General features: G+C 44.3%; 1 protein-coding gene across 2 annotated transcripts in view; it reads right to left on the bottom strand.

Annotated features, from left to right (window-relative positions):
- B4galt1 (beta-1,4-galactosyltransferase 1) overlaps positions 1–20467 on the bottom strand; it is a 53982-nt gene extending 33515 nt beyond the window's left edge. Inside the window, exon 1 of one of the 2 annotated variants that reach the window (XM_004838395.4) lies at positions 19883–20467. In XM_004838395.4, the coding sequence (XP_004838452.1) occupies positions 19883–20291 (409 nt within the window). In that variant the 5' untranslated portion in view covers positions 20292–20467. The remainder of the gene's footprint in view (positions 1–19882) is intronic. The other variant, XM_004838396.4, reaches the window with a different exon arrangement.
- Between the last annotated feature and the right edge of the window lie 606 nt (positions 20468–21073).

Below are 21073 nucleotides of genomic sequence, written 5' to 3'. Positions count from 1 at the left end.
TCCCGAGTCCCTCGGAAGACGCCGAATCACCCTGCTGCAGACAGGCAGGTCTGCCCAAGCCCTACCGAGATCCCAAGTGGCACGGAACACGCCGAATCAGCCTGCGGCAGACAGGCAGGTCTGTGCACGCCCTACAGAGGTCCCGAGTTGCGCGGAAGACGCCGAATCACCCCGCTGCAGACAGGCAGCCACTTGGTACCACACTACAAAGACGCAGAGGACACCAGACCACCAGACCAAGGTACTGAGTCCTGCTGCTCCCGGCCCAGAGGAAGGGGCTTCCCGGTCACCATCCCTCCCGCTGCTCCCAGCCCAGAGGAAAGGGCTTTTGGGCCACCTTCTGTCCCGCTGCTCCTGGCGCAGAGGAAGGAGCTTCTGGGCCACGATCCCTCCCACCGCTCCCGGCCCAGAGGTAGGGGCTTCTGAGCCGCCATCCCACTGCTCCTGGTCCAGAGGAAGGGGCTTCCTGGCCACCATCCCTCCCGCTGCTCCCAGCCCACAGGAAAGGGCTTTTGGGTCACCATCCCTACGGCTGCTCCCGGCCCCTGTCCCACCTCTCCCAGCTCAGAGGAGGTAATCCGTGCAGGCGCTAACAGCCCCGTGGCCCAGTCGAAATGAGAAAACACAAAAATAAGTCTCAAAACCAGACTTCCAGATCACCTACAGCAACCTCAAAGGGAAATGAGATGGAACACTCTGATACTCAACCACCTGGACCCACTTAACTGGCAACAAAAGGGGATCTGGAAAAAAATGAAATCAGAAATAATTTCTCAGATAACAGGAGAAATTGTGCCCCTAGTGCAAGACATGATTAATAAATCTAGAGAGGAGCTCAGGAACATGATGGAATCCCAACATAAGAAACAAATGGAATCCATAAGACAGATGCAAATAGATTTCCAGGACATGAAAAACTCCACTGAAAGTCTACACAGCAGAATGAGCCAATGTGAGGACAGAATTTCAGATATAGAAGATAAGATAGCAATTAGTGACCAGGAAAAGAAAAATTGCTTCAAAATTATAAGGGAACATGAGAAATCAATCCAGCAGCTGCTAGATGATGCAAAGAAGAATAACATAAGACTGATTGGGCTCAATGAAGAAACAGGAGAGTGTGGAGATGACATAAAAAATCTCTTCACAGAAATAATGGCAGAAAACTTCCCAATCAGGGGAAAAGAGCTTGACATACAGATAAGTGAGGCATATAGGACTCCAAATAGCCTTCATCAAAAAAAATCTACACATAGGCATATAATTGTTAAGATTCCAGAAACTCAACAGAAGAACAAAGTTCTCCAAGCAGTCAGAGAAAAGAAACAAATCACATACAAAGGAAAGCCCATCAGAATCACAGCAGACTTCTCAACACAAACCATCAAGGCAAGAAGAGCTTGGAGTGACATATTCCAAGCCCTAAAAGAAAACAGCCTCCAACCCACATTGATGTACCCTGCAAAACTATCTTTCAAAATGGAGAAATAAGATACTTTCATGACAAAGAGCACCTTAGAAACTTCATGAATACCAAACCGGCACTCCAAAAAATTTTACACAATATCCTAGGAACAGACATTGAGGATCACAACGCCAGGAAGCAAAGCAGAATGAACCCATCTGGCATGACAAGAAATTAAATGTAAAGGGGGAGAACCCAACAAAAAGAAAAAGTTATGGCAATGACAAGTCAATACCTTTCAGTTATAACCATCAACGTTAATGGTCTCAATTCACCAATCAAAAGAAATAGACTGGCAGAATGGGTCAAGAAGCAAAATCCAACAATATGCTGCATACAAGAAATACACTTAATTCAATAGGAAACTCATAGACTGAAAGTTAAAGGGTGGAAAACAATACTCCATGAGACAGGAACCCGAAAAAAAGCAGGAGTAGCTATCCTCTTTGCAGATCAAGTAGATTTCAAACCAACACTGATTAAGAGAGACGAAGAAGGACACTACATCCTTGTAAAGGGAAGAATCCAAGAGGAAGAGATGACAATCATAAATATCTATGCACCAAACACTAGTGCACCCAACTATATAAAACAAATACTAACGGACAAGAAAAGTCATATATGCACTAATACAATTGTAGTGGGGGATCTCAACACCCCACTGTCACAAATGGATAGATCAACTAGACAAAAAATAAGTAATGAAATACTAGAACTCAATCGAACTCTTGAACAAATGAACTTAACAGATGTTTACAGAGTCTTCCACCCCACAAAATCAGAATACACATTCTTCTCAGCTGCACATGGGTCATTCTCCAAAACAGACCACATACTCACACATAGAACATGTTTAAGTAAGTGCAAAGGAACTGAAGTTATCCCCTGTATATTATCAGACCATAGAATGATGAAATTGGAGATCCACAGCAAAAGAAACTCAAAACATTTCATAAACACATGGAAATTAAACAACACACTTCTGAATAACCAATGCGTCACAGAGGAAATTAAAGAAGAAATCAGACAGTTCCTTCAATTAAATGACAATGACAATACAACATATCGGAATCTATGGGACACAATGAAAGCAGTCTTACAAGGGAAATTCATAGCAGTGAATACGCAAATTAGGAAAACAGAAGGAGCCCAATTAAACAACCTGATGCTGAACCTCAAGCTTCTAGAAAAAGAAGAGCAGGACAACCCCAAAGCTCATACAAGGGAGGAAATTATAAAGATCAGAGGAGAAATCAATGCAATGGAGACTAAGAGAACGATACAAAAAAAAAAAAATCAATGAAGCCAAGAGTTGGTTCTTCGAAAGAATCAACAAAATTGACAAACCTTTAGCCAACCTTGTCAGAAAAAGGAAAGAAAAGGCCCAAATCCATGCAATTAGGAATGAAAAGGGTGAAATTACAACAGACCCAGCAGAAATCCAGAGGATCATCAATACCTACTTCCAGAACCTATACACCAATAAGATGGACAACACAGAAGAAATGGACAGATTCCTAGATACATATGAATTACCAAAGTTGAATGAAGAAGACCTAAAAATTCTGAACAACCCAATATCAACCAATGAAATTGAAAATGTAATTAAACACTTATCAACTAAGAAAAGCCTGGGCCCTGATGGCTTCACTGCTGAATTCTACAAGACATTTAGAGAGGAACTGCTGCCACTACTGTTTAAACTCTTCAATGAAATTGAAAGGGAAGCAATATTCCCAAATTCATTCCTGGAAGCCAGCATCACCTTGATCCCCAAAGCAGAGAAAGACCCAACTGAAAAAGAGAACTATAGGCCAATCTCGCTAATAAACATAGATGCAAAAATCCTTAATAAGATAAGGACAAACAGAATGCAGAAGCTCATCAAGAAGATCATACACCCTGATCAAGTGGGATTCATCCCAGGGATGCAGGGATGGTTCAATATACCCAAATCAATCAATGTAATACACTATATCAATAGAGCCAAGGACAAAAACCATATGATTATCTCCATAGATGCAGAAAAAGCATTTGACAAAATCCAACATGCATTTATTTTGGTACTGGGAATCAAACTCAGGTCCTTGTGCTTGCGCAGCAGGTGGCGAAACCACTGAGCTAAATCCCCGGCCCCCCAACATGCATTTATGATAAAAACCCTACAAAAAATTGGAATAGATGGTCTCTACCTCAAACTGATAGAAGCCATCTATGAAAAACCAACAGCCAATATCATGCTAAATGGTCAAAAACTGAAATCCTTCACACTAAAATCAGGAACAAGACAAGGATGTCCACTATTACCACTCTTGTTCAATATAGTTCTGGAAACATCAGCCATGGCAATTAGACAAGAGAAAGAAATAAAAAGAATAAAGATAGGCAATGAAGAAGTCAAATTGTCATTATTTGCAGATGACATGATACTCTATATAGAAGACCCCAAGAACTCCACCAAAAGTCTTCTAGACTTAATAACCAAATTCAGTCAAGTAGCTGGTTACAAGGTCAACACACAAAAATCAATAGCTTTCCTCTACACCAATGACAGACTCAACGAGAGAGAAATAGGGCAAATAATTCCTTTCACAATAGCATCCAAAAAACTGAAATACCTAGGAATCAACCTAATGAAAGAAATCAAAGACCTCTTCTCTGAAAACTATGGCACTCTGAAAAGAGAGATTGAAGATGATATCAAAAAATGGACAGACATCCCCTGCTCCTGGGTAGGAAGGATTAATAGAGTGAAAATGGCCATACTTCTAAAACTGCTATATAGATTTAATGCAATTCCAATTGAGATCCCACCAGCATACTTCATAGACCTTGAGAAAACAATCCAAAAATTCATTTGGAACAAGAAGAGACCCAGGATAGCAAAAGCAATTCTAGGTAACAGAGACATGGCAGGGGGTATCACAATCCCCAACCTGCAACTCTACTACAAAGCTACTGTGATAAAAACAGCATGGTACTGGCAAAGAAACAGACTTGAGCACCAGTGGAACAGATTAGAAGATGCAGAAACAATGCCAGACACACTCAGTCATCTCATCTTCGATAAAGGAGCCAAACACCCTCACTGGAGGCAAGATAGCCTCTTTAATAAATGGCGCTGGAAAAATTGGGCTTCAACTTGCCAAAGATTCAAACTAGACCTGTATCTCTCACCATGCACTAAACTAAAATCAAAATGGATTAAAGATCTAAATAGTAAAATAGAAACACTGAACCAGTTGGAACAGAGGTTAGGTAGAACCCTTGAAGACATCGGTGTAGGAAAAGATTTTATGAACAAAACCTCAGTTGCCCATGAACTAGCACAAACAATTAACAAGTGGGATCTCTTCTTATTAAAAGGCTTCTGCACAGCAAGAGAAACCACCAGCAGTGTGAAGAGACAACCCACAATGTGGGAAAAAATCTTCACCTGCTCTTCCTCAGACAAAGGTCTACTATCTCGAATCTATAAAGAACTTTAAAAGATCAGACCTCCCAAATTTAAAGACCCAATCCAAAAATGGGCATCTTAAATGAACAGACATTTCTCAGACAAAGAAGTAGAAATAGCAAATAAATACATGAAAAAATGTTCAACATCACTGGTCATTCGAGAGATGCAAATGAAAACAATGCTGAGATTCCACTTCACTCCAGAAAGAATGGCTGCCATCATGAAATCAACCAATAACAAATGCTGGCGGGGCTGTGGGGAAAGAGGAACCCTGCTCCACTGCTGGTGGGAATGTAGACTGGTGAAGCACTGTGGAAATCAGTATGGAGATACCTCAAAGAACTAGGACTGGAAGTCCCATTTGACCCTGCTATTCCACTGCTGGGGATCTTCCCCAAAGAATTAAAAGAATCATAGCACAGTGATATATGTGCACCCATGTTCATAGCAGCACAGTTTTTAATAGCTAAAACTTGGAAACAGCCCAAATGCCCATCAACTGGAGACTGGATAAAGAAAATGTGGTGTTTTTTTTTTATAAAATGGAGTACTACTCAGCCATAAAAAATGAGAAATTAGAGACATTTATAGCTAAGTGGATGCACATTGAGGCGATACTCTTAAGTGAAATAAATAGGACACACATGAATAAATACCGAATAGTTTCTCTGGTGTGAGAAACTGAAAGTGTAAATAAGGACTCAATGTATAATAGGTAACGTGAAATAGGAAGAAAAGGGGCAAAGGGGAAGGAAGTGGGAGGGCTAGGGGAAAGGATAGAAGGGAATGGGATTAATATGAGAAAATGGAAAAATAGGAACAAAATCTTTGTAAATAGGGAGGAATGGAGGGGTTGAAGGGAGGGCTGGGCAAGGGGGAAAAATAAGAACCGAGAGAGACTATGTAAAGGTGCAAATTTCCAATGATGAATGTCATTCTATTGTATACCTAAAATGTACCAATGATTAGAATGAATAATCGATAATGTAAAATAGGAAGAAAAGGTTCAAAAGGGTAGGGGTAGTGGGAGGGGCAGGGGAAAGGAAAGAAGGAAAAGGAAAAATGCTGAGAAATGGACAAAATGGAAATAAAGTCTTTGTAAATAGGGAAGGGTGGAGGTGGTGAAGGGAGGGCTAGGAATGGGGAAAAAATAAGAACCAAGATGCATTATGTAAAGGTACAATTCCCAATGAGAAATGTAATTGTGTTGTATACCTACAATGTACCAATAAAAGAATTTAATTAAAAAAATAAAATAAAATAAATAAAAATAAAAAATTTTTAAAAATTTTTAAAAAAACAAAGTCAGGCCCAGATGAATTCTACCAGATAAAGAGTTTATACAAATACGGCCGGGGATTTAGCTCAGTGGTTTTGCCGCCTGCTGCGCAAGCGCAAGGACCCGAGTTCAATCCTCGCTACGGAAAAAAAAAAAAAAAAAAAAATTTATATAAATCACCACAAAGTCTTCCCAAAAAAAGAAGAAAAATTTCCCTACTCATCCTTTGAGGCAGTATTACCTTGATACCTAAAACAGGCAAAAACATCACAAGGAAAGAAAATTATAGACCAACCTCAAGAATAAAAAAAAAAAATGCTAAAATCTCAGTCCAGCAACAAATAAAAAGCATTGTAAATCATGCCAGGTGATATTTATTCCAGGTATGCAAGACTGATTTAAGATCTGAAAATCAATTGTGTAAAACACAAATTATCAATATAATAAAACCATATAATAATTTCAACAGAGAAAAGCATTTGACAAATTAATCAACTTTCATGATAAAAACACTTAACAAATAGAATTTTTTCAACCTGATAAAGGACATTTAGGAGAAACACACTGCTGACATCACTCTCAATAGTGAAAAATTGAAGAGAAAAAAAAGAAAGAAAAATTGAAGAGAAAAAAAAGAAAGAAAAATTGAATGTTTTCCTTCTAAAGAACACAAGGATGTCCTCTTTTACCAGATCTATTTAATATTGTATTGGCGGTTCTAACCAGGGCAACTAGGCAAGAAAATGAGCAACTCTGAGAGTTAATAAAAATAAATGCATATGAAAAAATTTTCTAAGTTTGGCATGTATTAAATGCAAAACAAGCACAATCTGTTGGTGGTAGTTGATGTGGTTGTTTCTGGAGCCTAGAACTCTGTATTCACAGTGGCTCCCAGTGACTAGGTTTTCATACTGCCCAGCTTAGCTACTCATCCCTTGGCTTCTGATTTCCTGCTTAGGCACTAGAGCTGCCAAAAGAATCTCAAGTTTATTCAGGTGTGGATTTCTCCAGTAAAATGTAATCCCGGGTCTCAAGGCCTATTGACAACTACCCCAGGTCAACATGGCTGGTCCTAGTGGAGGCAGCAAGTACTCCACTGCTCTACAATGAAGCCATTTAGCCACAACAGGCAAATGTGCATGGCTACATCAGCATTCTCAGGCAGAAGACAATCCAAGGAGCATTCACGCCAACCCTTCATTTCATTCCATAGATAAACTGAGGCCCCAAGAGAGGATATGACTTCTCTCATACTATTCAGTAGGTTGGCAAACAGAGCTGGACCTTAGGGCTTGGCATCTTGGGTTCCAACACCATGTAGTATAGTACAACAGGCTGTGTACCGGCCCATGCCTTAGACTTTCCAACATGTCAGGCCCACAGCGATATGAAGCCCACCTACAACCAGCCTCCACTTTTCTACCTCCTCCACCAAACATCTCATTGCTCCTCTCCAGCTCCTCCTCCTAATAACTCTGGTGTTTGTGTGAATCCTGACAGTGAGTCCTCTCTCCCAGAATACTGACAAATTGTGTCCACCTGCAAAAGGAAAGACTATGGGCAAAACCTGGCACATCTGACATATGGCAACACATATCCAAGTTTTCCAGTGTTGCGGATTCAGTAAGATAAGAGTCCTTCTCCTTGTGACTTGGGGTAGGTCTAGCCATAAAAGCCAGGTCACAGTATCTACTAGACACTGGCTCTAAGCTACCTATCCTTAAGCTGCAGTCACAGTCTCACACTTCTTCCTCTCTCTTCCTCTTGATGCTGTCCACACCGGATAAGAAAACTGGTAGAAATTTTACTACTATGTGCCCTACTGAACTGAACACAGGCCTTCTGTGCCAAAGAGGATGGGTTAGGAATTGATCAAACAATACTCAGAGCACTGATATAATCATGTGCCTCATTTCATTCAATTATTTTAATTTAATTTTTGAGACAGTGTCTTCCTGTGTAGAACAGGCTGGCCTTGAACTCATGGTGATGCTCCTGCCTCAGTCTCCTGAGTGCTGGGATTACAGGCGTGTTCCACCACACCAGGATCACTGAACCCTTTTATCAACTCCTTAAGTTAAAAAAATTATCTCCCCCATTTTATGGGCCATGTTGGTGGTGGTGATGATGATGATACTATCTAGCCCTAGGTTCTCTCAAACAATATGATAAACAGCAGCTCTGACCTGATTCAATGAAGCCAGAGTGCCCTGTTAAATTACAAGTGAAAGTGAACTGTGAATTCAGCAGACAAGAGGACATATAAAGTGGCTATAAGATTTTTTTTTTTTTTTTGTACCGAGGATCGAACTAGGGACCTTGCACTTGCAAGGGAGGTGACGGCACCACTGAGCTAAAGCCCAGGTCCTGGCTATAAAAGTAATGGAGTGGCTGTCACAAGTTGAATGTGGCCCTATCTGCTCAATCTATAAGCATTTGGTTACTGAAATCAATGGCTCTAAAGTCAACCTATCACTTATGCAATTCGCTGGCTCCTATTAGTCTACAAAAAGAGGCATTGCAGGGTCAGAACTGGTGCTTCATATTTGCAGACTTTGGGCTACTGGTTCAACTTATTTGTACCCTATATAATTTAAAAGCTTTTCTTCATTTGGGCCCTGTTTCTGAATCTCATAAAAGCTGTCAGATGTCAGAGTTCACCCATGTGGATTAGTTGATCAGGTGCCCAGGCTAGCACATCAGAACATGGTTTCTATGGACGGTGGCATGCAGTGTTTCCAGCAACCAACACACAAAAGTTCAGATTAACAACATTTTTTAGTCCTCTTTAAAGCCAGGGTATGACTCCATTCTATAAGTTTAGCTCTACATATAAAGAAAGAAGGAAATGAAATGCTTACTTTGTGCCCCACCACCACCAGGAATCAAACTCAGGGCCTTGCACTTGCCAGGCAGGCATGGCCCCACTAAGCCACATCCCCGGCCCAAAAATGCTTACTTTGTATAAATCAACTCTTGCAAAAGTATATGGGGTGTTGAATTATATGCAACCTCCTTTCCTGGTCAGAGTGACCTCTGCCAGTACTATCCAGCGCCGGTTATTTATAGAAAAAGCCTCATGTCTAAAAAGCTCACAGTGCCCCCATTTAGGAACAACCTCCTGAATAATCTCAATCAATCTCAATCAATCTCTCTCTCTCTCTCTCTCACACACACAAAAAAAAACCACACACACACACAGCTGCAAAATGTCCACATGGTGCTCCAGATAGATTAAATTTTCTCTCAGAATCCACATCCTTTCAAAGCTAGGAATTTCCAATTTAGAGCCTGTGAATGATTCCAAACTTCTTGGAAAGCAATATGACACTATAAACCAGTGCTGTAAAAATGACTGACCATATGTAGCCCAGAAATTCCTCTCCAGGAACTTATCCCAAGGAAATAATTCAACTCAAGCAAAGAGCTATATCCTGTAAAAATGTTCACCAAGGCCGGGGATTTAGCTCAGTGGTTCTACCACCTGCTTCGCAAGCACAAGGTCCTGAGTTTGATGCCAGTACAAAAATTGTTCATCAATACTAACTATGATAGTGAAACCTGGAATGGAGAATGCTAAGGGATTATTTATAAGGCTACCAGACAGCTGTAACAAAAGATATAGTTAGGGAATGAGAATGTAGCTTAGTAGCAGAACACATGCTTAGCATGCCCAAGGCTCTGGGTTCCATCCCCAGCACCTCAAAAATAATAATAATATGGATAATTAAACAACAATTTAGAAGATACTGTAGCACAAAAAAATAGCTGAAAATAGTTTCATGGAATAAATTGCAACACAGTAATATACGTGTGCATTTGGAAAGTAACAGCAAGTTTAGTTACAGCGGTAGGTAGAATTTTTTCAACATTTAATGTGGTAACCTTGTTTTTCAACAAAAAAGGAGGAAATCTATAAAGCAAAAGCCAAAATCATCACAAATAAGAACTATAGTAGTATCCTCTTACTCGGTTTCATGTCCTAGGGTTTTATTATCCACTGTTTCAGTTACCTGCTGTCAACTAAGGTCTGAAAATACTAAATTAAGAAATTCCAGAAATAAACAATTGACAAGTTTTAAATAAATTTTATGGCAATATATTGTTATTATTCTCTTTTTATTATTATTGTTGATAAGCTCTTTCTGCGCCCAACTTAGAAATTAAGCTTTATCATAGGTATGTGTATATATCTCACAGTATGTGTGGGGTTTGGTACTATCTGTAGTTTTAGGAAATCTTTAAAACATTTTGAAGTTATCCTCCACAGATAAGGGGGAACTACCTTGTTATTAAAATCAATCTTAAATAACATATATTCAAAGCGTATTAAGTGTTAGGCACCGTATTAAGCCCTTTCATGGCCATTATCTAAACTTTACAACATCTACTTGTATGAGGTAGACATCATTTTGAGAACAGTGAGAACAGTGAGGCACAGACAGAATAAACCTTCACAAATCACACAGCAGCTAGCTAGTGGGACAGAAACATTCCTTGTACTGTTTCTAAGGGTCATCCACCAGCTAAAATCTTTATGACAGCTTAGACAGACAGGATAAAATCCTCAGAAGCCTCACCACAAGAGCTGTGAAACAGGTAGTGGCTAGTGAGCTTCACAAGGAATCTCGGAGACCTTTCATGTTGTAGATATAATTAGGATTTCACACACACAGAGAGACACATACCCCAAACCAGGATCTAGGAGGTAAAGAAGGAAAGATGCAAAAGACAACACAAATTTCCGAAAGGCGACATGGACCAAAAGAGTCTAGACTTGCCTAAAATGATACATAATGAGTTAGGAGAAGCACAAGGACCAGAACTCAGAACCCTTACCCCAGTGGTCCTCAAGACTTGCTCCTACCCTATGCAGACCATGAAACACCTTTCTGTAGCTCTTTCCTTTCTCTGGCGTCCCTTTGGTGCTTCAACCTTCCACCATCCAGAACAGTCCCCATGGCACCATCTTCTTTCTCTTTCTCCATTTTCCATTCACTCTGCCTTCATTTCCTTTCCTCTCCTGCCCTGTTGGTGCCTAAATGTAACAGCTAGAACTTTAGCTATGTGACAACAGCTAGAGGAAATCACAAGCTCCTTTCAGCAACAGAACCCTGGCCTTCCTAACAAGAGAGACTGTTAAACATGCTGGCTGAGAGACACCAATATCAGCAATATCATACTGAGGGATGCCAATATCAGTGTTTAGAAGACAGGCCCTTTGTTTAAACTCTGACCCAAGCACTGACCACCCACGTGGCTCTCTACATCTCCTCGGTGCCTCCAGAGTATTCCTTTCTCTGACCATGCTGTATTGCCAAAGTTTGTCTACTACTAAGAGGCTCCTCAAGAATAGGAGCAGCCCTCATTCCCTCATTCAAGTCCATCTCCCATGCTTTGTGTAGTGTAGTTACCAATAAGTTTGATGACTCAGCAAATGAGTCCGCTTCTCCTCTTGCTTGAAGCCCCTCCTCACTTTAATGTGATGACTCAACTCTAATCATTCTTAGCTAGATGGGAACTCTGCTCAGGTTGTCTAGAGGACTCATGTGAATGCCAACAGCTATGAAACACCTAACCACCAAGTCTCTGTGCTCTTACAGCACAAATATCAGCTTCTCCAAGTCTTCCTAATCATAGCCCTTTCCTGTTTTTCAAGCTGGTAGTGTCCTGCTACACCAATAGCAGCTCTGTGATTTCAGAATGTCAAAGGTAAAGAGATATTATGCAAAACAGGAAGAAACTTTTAAAGAAAATTTTAAAAGGCATTTTTAGAATGCACCCTGACATGGGACCAAGTAATCACTGAAGGCCCTGCCAAGGCCCCTCCCCATGATGAGTCCTACATGACAGGGGAGGAAGGAGCCTGACCTCACACTATAGGGCTTGCCAGTCTGACAGAATCCTGCTCCTTCCCTCAGTGCTCTAGCTCCCAGGCTCTGTGCCAAATGACCTCTGGCAGATTTTCAACACCAAACTGCTCCTCAGAAAAGAATTTGTACTGGACCTAGTTGGGCAGGACTTTAATTCCAGAACTCTGGGAGGCTGAGGCAGGAGGACTCCAACTTCAAGCCTGGGCAATTTAGCAACACAGCAAACAACAAAAGGGGATGGGTGGGTAGGCTCAGGATGTAGCTCAGTGCAAAGGCCCTGGGTTCAATCTCCAATACGGGGCGGGGGGGGGGGGGACCACACTGTTTCACTGAAGGAATTCAAAATGGAGGAACTTTAAAATATACTCCTTGGGCCAGGGATTTAGCTCAGTGGTTCTGCCGCCTGCCTCGAAAGCACAATGTTCCGAGTTTGATCCCCAGTACAAAAAAAAAAAAAATACTGATTTAACCCACTAAGTACTGACTAAGAGCCTGGATCTGTTGGTCTCTGAGGCTTTCCCCTAAAGAGAATTCCTGGAAGCCTTAATGTTCTTGTTCCGTGGCTCCTCCCCAGAACTTCAGAACATGTGAAAATACAAGAGTTTTGCTTACATTTTAAAATATGACTTGCAGGCTTGTCCCCACCCTTCTTCTGTGTTACAACTCAGTGATGTCAATAGCCCTGGGTGAGCTCGCTGAATTCACCCAGGCCACAGCCCCAGAGTCACAGCAGGCCACAAAAACCTACCGAGGGACTTGGCCGCTAAGGAAACACATGGAGTTGCTAAGAAAGCATCATGGGACCTGTTTTTCATTCCGTTCAGAGCAGATCTCTGCTTGGCCAGATTCTAAGATGGGTCCTGCAGCCCCTGCCCCAGGCACTTCCTGGACCAGGTTTCCTTTTTTAATCAGAACTCTAGACATGTCATTCAGCAATAAATAATACTCATCTGCTAGCACTAAGCAAACCTGTAGTAGTTTCTGATGGGTCTATTCCTTTGTTAAGACTGGCTTAAAAACCCAGACCCTCTCAAAAAAGCATTTATTCCATTTTTCCTTTTAGAAAGATCTCCTACATAAAAAAAAAATTAAAAAAAAAAAGATCTCTACAAAAATCATCTAAAAAGTGTACAAAGTTTTACACACAAGCATCACATCACTAAGAAAAAAAATTAAACCTCTACATGTACGTTTACAAACAGGTGAGTAATAAAGTTATGTCAGGCATATTTATCCAATGGAAGATAATACAGCTTTTGTGATTTTTAAAGGCATAGGACCATGACAGAATTTTAAGTGAAAAATGCTGCATACTAATCTAAATTTATACCAATCTGTCCCCCTATAAAGGTATCGGTCATATTCTTAAATACGTACAAGAAAAAGACTAGCAAAATACATGTTTCTTTTACAAGATAAGAATATGGGTGTGCTTCTCCATCTCTTTCAACTTTCCAAATTATTTTCAATGAGTCTGTATTACTTTGTTTCTCCTGCACTGCTAGGAACCAAAGCCAGGGCCTCACACACGCTAGGCCAGGATTCTAACACTGAACTACATCCCCAGTCCCTGCACTATTTTCTACAAAAAGGAGGAAGAGATTACCCTCACACCCCCAAAGAAAGAAGGTAAAAATATGTTCATAGCCCTCTTTCCAACATCACTGTGAGGCAAATCATTCTCCTCTCTCGGTTTTGTCACCAGCTTTGGAGAGGCAGCATGGAGGCTAAAGCAGCAGCTATATAACATACCCGGACCAGACATTAAAAACACTGCCAAAGAATTCGGCAACAGCCAATTATATAGCCCCTGCCTTCCATTTGTGTAGCAAAGGGTAGGGCTGGCCAAACTGAAACGTGGAACCTGAAACGCTGTGCTGAATGTGTGACTCACCCTTCTGTCTTCTCAGGACAAATCCATTTAGGCCACGTTCACCCCAAACCAGCTCCCACACAAACCCTGTCCCAGATCCCCAGGCCTGGGGAACACAACACTCAACCTGGAGATCTCTGACTTTCAGAACAGGATCTCAACATCTCTCCTCAAACTGGTGACCACTGCACTTTGAGAAGACTCAGATAAACACAAAGGCACCCACAGCTGAGGTCTTTACAGTTACAACCATAGCTCCCAGGAACCCTGACCAATTTAGGGAAAGGAAAAGCCTCATGGAGGTCTAAGCCCAATCCCATCCTCCGTAACTCCCCTAGGAGTCAGGGTCTGACTGGCTGGCCTTTACAGAGACCTCACTGCCCAGAGACCACACCAGATTGTACCAGAGCCAAATGTAAAATGCTCGTAGTACCAGGCTCTCAAAGGACTGAAGCCAAAAAGGTAGCCCAACTGTCCTGAAACAACTGGATTCCATTCCACTGGGTAAGAAAAAACGTAATTTCCAGGTGGATGTTCATCAAGATTCAAGGAGAATTCCAATCTCTTGTCTCTGAACAGGAATAGGCAGAGAACAAAGAGTAGAAACAAAGCACAGGGACCCCTAGGTAAGTAGGCAGTGGAGAAACCAATAGATTTAACCACTGAATAACTGTGCCCTTATCATATACACCCATACTGCAGCTCAGCCCAAGGGACCTTACTCCCAAAATTCCTGGCATGGAACCTGTGAAAGGACTCAGATTGCCTTAGTATAAACTACCCCCTCATTCCCAACCCATAAATTAGCCTAGTCCTAGCCTGGAAATCTCCACCTTGCTGCCACCCAAAGACCATAATACTCAGGCATATAGCTGTTGATGTCTCATCATAATCACTGTGAAGCACCAAGTTAAGCTTACCCAGAAGAGCTACTATATAACTTCATAAATTACGAGGGAAAAAAATATTTTTTTGTTTTTGTTTTTGTTTTTGGTACTGGGGATTGAACTCAGAACCTTGCACTTCCAAGGCAAGTGTTGGACCCACTGAACTAAATCCCTGGCCCTTTTTTTGTTTTTTTGAGACAACATCTTACTATGTAATTCAGACCGGCTTTGAACTCACTATGTAGCCTAGGCTGGCCATGAACTCACAGCAATTCTCCTGCCTCAGCTTCCCAAGTTCTGGGATTACAGGCGTACATGCCTGGCTAAAGGAAAATTTGTACACAATCAAATTAAACCAGGACTGAAGAAAGCTGACATTATTCTTGGATTTCTGAAGGAAAGAAGTGCTAGGGAGAAAGGGAAAAGGATACACACACACACACACACACACACACACACACACCCATTTCCTAAATGACATCAGCACTGTTTTAATTATGTTTCTGTTGCCTAAATTTTGAGTTCCAACAGAGGAGACATTCCATCTTCTTTTTACAGGCACATTGTTGTAACTGGATCTTGGAAGTTACCACATGCCTTGGCATATCAAGAGCATCTAAACAAAAACTTTCAGATGGACTCTCTGACACACCTTGCAAGGATCTTCTTCCCAAACCCTAAACTACATCAGACCACTCCTGAGCCTCTGCACTAGATGTCTACTGGGGAATGACCTTAGGGAAGAACACAGGATAGTCTACTCCTGGGATACTATGGTTCCAAGAAGCTGCAGTTTGAGTCCAATCACACAACCATTTGGCTCAAGAGTCCCGTGCCCCATGAAGCTTCTTTCTACCTGGTTCATCTGAGGCCTTACTGCAAAAAAAGGAGGCTCCCATGTTTGCTTAAGAGTCCAGGCTAAATTAAAAGCAAGGATCATTTCTACTGCCATCAGGTCATTTGGAAAAAACTGACCAGGTTTTATCATGAAAGTGAGCCAGATAATCATGGAGGGTTTTGTTTTGTTTTGTTTTGTTTTGTTTTTGGTACAGGGGATCGAACTCGGGCCCTTGAGCGGTAAAACCAGTGAGCTAAATCCCTGGCCCCATGGTGGGTATTTCTGAATCTCAGTCTGTTAAACAAAGAATATCTCGGGCCGGGGATTTACCTCAGTTGTTCCACTGCCTGTGTGGAAAGTGCAAGGTCCCGAGTTCAATCCCCGGTACCAAAAAAAAAAAAAAAAAGAATATCTCTTTGTATAGCAACAAATTATTTTTTCCCAGAAAAAAAAACAACAGGAAAAAACTGATAAAAGTGACTGATTACCTAAGCCCAAATCTTCAAGATTTGGACACAGGTGAGTATCTCTCTGCCTCCTGCAATACTCAGAATGAAACTCTACCCCAAGCTGGAAGGTGGTAAGACACCAAGACTCACCCTAAAATAAGCAGGCGAGAAAGAGGCCTTTCCCAAGCCTCAAAGTACACTCTGTCCTGTGTAGCCTGTTTGTGTTCATGTGTGTACAAATGGGGGTAGGGGACAGTGTGGTGACAGAAAAGTTTCTGAGAGCCAAGAACCCAGCAGAGTCCTAGTCCTAGCAAGTGCTTTGTCTTCCATTAGCACAAACCACAGCAAAGGTCTAGCTGACAGTCATCATAAAAGCCAGAGAAACTGGCTCACAAACAAGTGCTCTCCTGGAACCCTGGCTACCTTTGCTTGCTCTTTGGTGGCCCAGGTAACCACCTTTAGATCAGACTCTTACCTTTTGAACAAATGAAGGTTGTCTCCTCAAAGCACAACAGGATAAGAAGGGGCCTCTGGGGCTCAAGCAGTTCAGAACTAATTCTCTGACCACTTGAGGGAACTGCACTGACCATACCATGTCCCAGCTAAGCCCCCAGCCAGCCCTGCCTCCTTCAACCAGTCCAGTCCTTCCCCCACCCCACCTCTTCAGATTGCCTCTGCCACAGCCAGTCAAGTCATGTTGAGCTGCTGCCAAATCTCAGCAGAGATAAACATTCCGGGAAAAGAATCACAAGGCTGCTGCTCCTCCCAACACAGGCAAATACACAGGTGGCCAGAAAAGGAGGCCTCACTGCCAGAGTCAGTAGAGTAGATCTTGGTTGCCCTCTAAGGGCCTGGGGCAGGGGTAGATAAGGAGGCCTACCCCACCTGGGTGAACTCCCTGAGGCGGGGGGGGGGGGGGGGGGGGGGGAGACGGACGACCCACTTCCTCCTTGCAGCACTTACTCCTAGGGACCTCACACTAAGGGCCCCAAACATTACCATCCGCCCCAAACATTACCATCCGCCCCAAGTCACCACAGATGGTGTATACCGACGTGGGATTCTAACTCAAGTCTTTTGGAAGTCTCTTCCAATGCTCTGACAACCCTTGCTTGGACAAATCAAACAGTGACCCATCTGTAACCCAGTCTGGTGTTTTACACCTTAAACCCCACCAGCTATCAGCCGGGAGGGGTCAAAGCAAAGCATCTGGCCCAGACCTCTGGACACCAGAAAGTAGAGCAAAGCCAGGGAAAGGAACTACAAGTAGTGAAAAGGCCACCACTCTAAACCCCAAGGATGCTTTCGCCCACCAACCTCAAAACCACTACACAGGGCTTTGGCTGACACCTGTCCAGTTGAACAGATGGGTTCAACTCCCCCAACCCACACACTCCCAGGCAGACTTTCAGCTTTCTCAAGACCCCTTCTGCCCAGGAACCTCTACTCTAAGAGTTGCACCCAACCACTCAAACCTAAGGGCTCAACTAAAATGAACAAAAGACCTCTCTCTACCTTTCTCTGGCTGCCATCTCAGCAGCAGCCTTAAACGTCACAGTTTCATGTAAGTCACATTGAAAGCAGAAAAGCCAAAGAAGGTCTCGGGCCTATTTACATGCCCTCTCAAATGTTATCTCTCAAGGAGTCCTTTCCAGCAGACAATTTCAGAATCAATTTAGCAACACCATGAGCTGGTGACAAGTTGGTCACTAGTAGCACCACATTATAAAACATAGCAGAGGGCCAGGGATTTAGCTCAGTGGTTCTGATGCTTGCCTTGCAAGTGCAAGGTCCCAAATTCGATCCCCGGTACTAAAAAAAACCAAAAAAAACCACAGAGCTATGGTTACCACTATGTCTCTCATACTTTATTGAGAAGATTCTATGCTCCAAACACCAATCTAATGAACTCTGGGGCACTTTAATTTGTGAATTAATTTCTCTTTCTTGCTACACATACGTAAGCAACAGTCAAAAACAAAAGCAAAAAACTTGGCCTCTTTGTGGTCTGGAAACTCTCTCTTCCTCCTCTCTACTACTCACAGGCATTTCCACGAGAGTCTGAAAAAATGGAACTTTAAGGCCTTCAATAAATCATATTACCTGCCAGGGATTTAGCTCAGTGGTTCTGCTGCCTGCCTCACAAGTGCAAAGTCCGGAGTTCGATCCCCAGTACAAAAAAAAATCATATTACTATATTATTAATATTAGCTGTCATCTACTGAGTGCCTATTACCCTTGGTGCCATGTATTTAATGTTCACAATCTCAATTAGTCCTAAAAATAACTCTCAAGCCGGGGATTTAGCTCAGTGGTTCTGCCGCCTGCCTCGAAAGCGCAAGGTCCCAAGTTTGATCCCCAGTACCAAAAAAATAATAATAATAACTCCGTAAGGTAAGAATCCACTTTACACATAAGAAACTCTTAAAAAACCATAACATGCCTGAAGTCAGATGCCTAGCAGTAGGGCAAATATTCGATTTCTTTATATAACAGACTGTTTTCCATACTAACCACCAAGTCTGAAAGATTTCAATTTTTTGCTTTAATAAAGTCCTCCTCATTACTACACTTCATGTCTGACCAATTCTGGGAGGTTTCCCCAAATTTTATATGAAAATATTGAAGTAATTATTGGAGAAGTTGAGCAAGAGCATGTAGGAAGGCTTGCTCTGCCAGGGTTCTTTGGAAAGTGACAGAGCAATTGGCAGCATGTCTGCCTGCTGGCCTGCCAGGGCCCCCTCACTCAGAACAAAGTTCTCTAAAACCTGGCATTAGAAATGAGCAGCCACCTGTCTGGTTACCCTGGAAGCAACCTGTGGCTACCTGTGGCCTGCCTGCTCAGGTCAAGAAGTCCCCGTTGGGCTCAGCCTCCTCCTGACCTAGGAATGTAAACCCACCCACCCAAGCTTCCTTCCTATGCCAAAACAGGCTGAAGGCCAGGGTTCAGATCATCTGGGCAAGTAGTGCAGGGATGAGGCAACGCCAGGCTGACTGGTTACATTTTATCCCTCCAGCCCCCAGAGTACCCAAGTCCAGTCAGAGCGGGCCCTTCTCACTTAGGTTTGGAGAAATTACAAGAGGAGGAAGCTGAGGGGTGGGGGGCAGGGATCTAGCTACACAGAGGAAATGAACACAACACTAACAACTTACTGAGAACTTAACCTCATTAATTAAACCTTTTTTACAAAACCTTTGTTTTGCTTACTCTTCGAAAACAACCCTCTAATAGATATCATTATCTTCACTTACCAGAAAAGAAATGGAAGTTTAGCAAGAAGGCGTTTTCCCAGAGGCTCAAGAGAAAAGTTAACCCCACTCGAGAGAGTGGCACTGTGAGAAAACATGTGGACAGATCAATCCCCTTCCCCAATGGAGCCTCTGACAGTCCCCGAAAGGGCAGCGGCAGCGGCTGACTGAGCTGCCTTAAGTTTCCTACCAGTGTTAACAAGGCAAGAGTGCTCCAGGTCCTAACCAGACCCAAACTCCACAACTTCCTGGGCCAGAACAGGGAGGTCTACAAGGCCTTCTCTGGTTCCTGGGCCCAGAGGGGACCAGCTGGCTTCCTTCTCGAGGATACCAAGAGGACACCACCCAAGCTCTCTGGCCACCCGGCGCGGAGCCTGAGCCCCTCTTTGGGATTTAGCTCTCTGATCCCGCGGGGGGGGGGGGGGGGGTGTCGGTCGGTCCAGGAAACCCTCGCCCGGTAAGGACGGGGGAGTCCCCGTCCTCGAAGAGGCGCCAGGCAGAGTCCTTACCAAGAAGAGGGGACTCCTCAGGACAAGAGGGCAGCGACAGTGCTTTGGTTGGGGACACTGGGACCAAAGTCAAGTTGCTCGCGGGGCCGGCGTCCGAATCTGCACCAGGACTGGAGTCGCGACCCGGGCGAGGCTGAGTGGAGGTGGCCGAAGGAGGCGGCAGCCGGGCCCCTCCGGGCCGGGGCTCCCCGGTGGGCTGCCCGCTGGCGGCGGCGCTCGAGCCGCCCTGAACTGGCGTGGGGACTCCGACCAGCCGGGGCAGGCGGCTCAGGTCGCGGCCGGCCAGGTAGTAGACGAGGGTGACGCCGAGGTGCAGCGCGCAGACGGCCACGAGCAGGCGGCAGGCCCGCTGCAGGGAGGCGCCGGGCATCGCGGCGCTGCCGCCCAGAAGCGGCTCCCGAAACCTCATCTTCCCGCTGCGGCTTTAAGAGGGAGGTGGGCTACAGGCGGGGAGGACGGCCCGCCCGCGGGCCGCCAGCCAGAAGCGGCCGGGCCACGGCGGCGGGGGGAGGGGCCGGGGGGCGAGGGCGCGGGGCGGTGGCGGAGAGCAGAGAGTCTCAGCCGCCGGACCGGGCAGCCGGGAGCGCCGAGAAGAGCGCCGGAGGCGCGGGCAGGCGGGGCGGCCGGTGGGGGCGGGGCGGCCGGTGGGGGCGGGGCCGCCGGCGGGCTTTTTCTGGACGCGAAGGGAAGGGCGTGGCCTCCAGGGCGCGGGATCAGTGGGCGTGGCCTCTTGGGGCGGAGCCTCGGGAGAGTGGGCTGCGGGGGAGGAGGCCCTGATGGGGCTTCGCTCGAGGTCCCCAGTCTGACTCCCCTGCGGAGCCACCCACCTACCTCGGTGCTCGTCCTGATACTTCGCCTGGAGACTAAGTCCCCGCCAAGACGCGCCTCCTGCTCCAACCGGCTGCCCTCCAGAGGCCCCGCCACTTCCTGGGCGATCTCAGTACTGGGCGGGGGCCTGGGACTGCAGCGCCGCAGGGAAGAAGCAGGGAGGCCTGCCGAACCTGACCTGCAAGGGGGCGACCTCGAGAGCCTCCAGCGAGTGGGCTTCGGCGGTTGGCCGTTGAGGGTGAGAAACCAGGGCCGAGAAAACTTGCCCAGAAAACAGGCTTCGAGGCCAGAGAAGGTTGGGACTATGTGGTGGGAGGAACACCATGGGCTGTTGGAAATCCTTCCTCTTGGCCTGGCTGGGTC

This window comes from Heterocephalus glaber, unplaced genomic scaffold (assembly GCF_053883595.1).
Source record: "Heterocephalus glaber isolate CG9 unplaced genomic scaffold, H.glaber_assembly_v1.0 deba00001481, whole genome shotgun sequence".
NCBI classification, from domain to species: Eukaryota; Metazoa; Chordata; class Mammalia; order Rodentia; family Bathyergidae; genus Heterocephalus; species Heterocephalus glaber.
The sequence above is the reverse complement of the archived record's forward strand: the minus strand, read 5'-3'. Positions and strand labels throughout refer to the sequence as shown.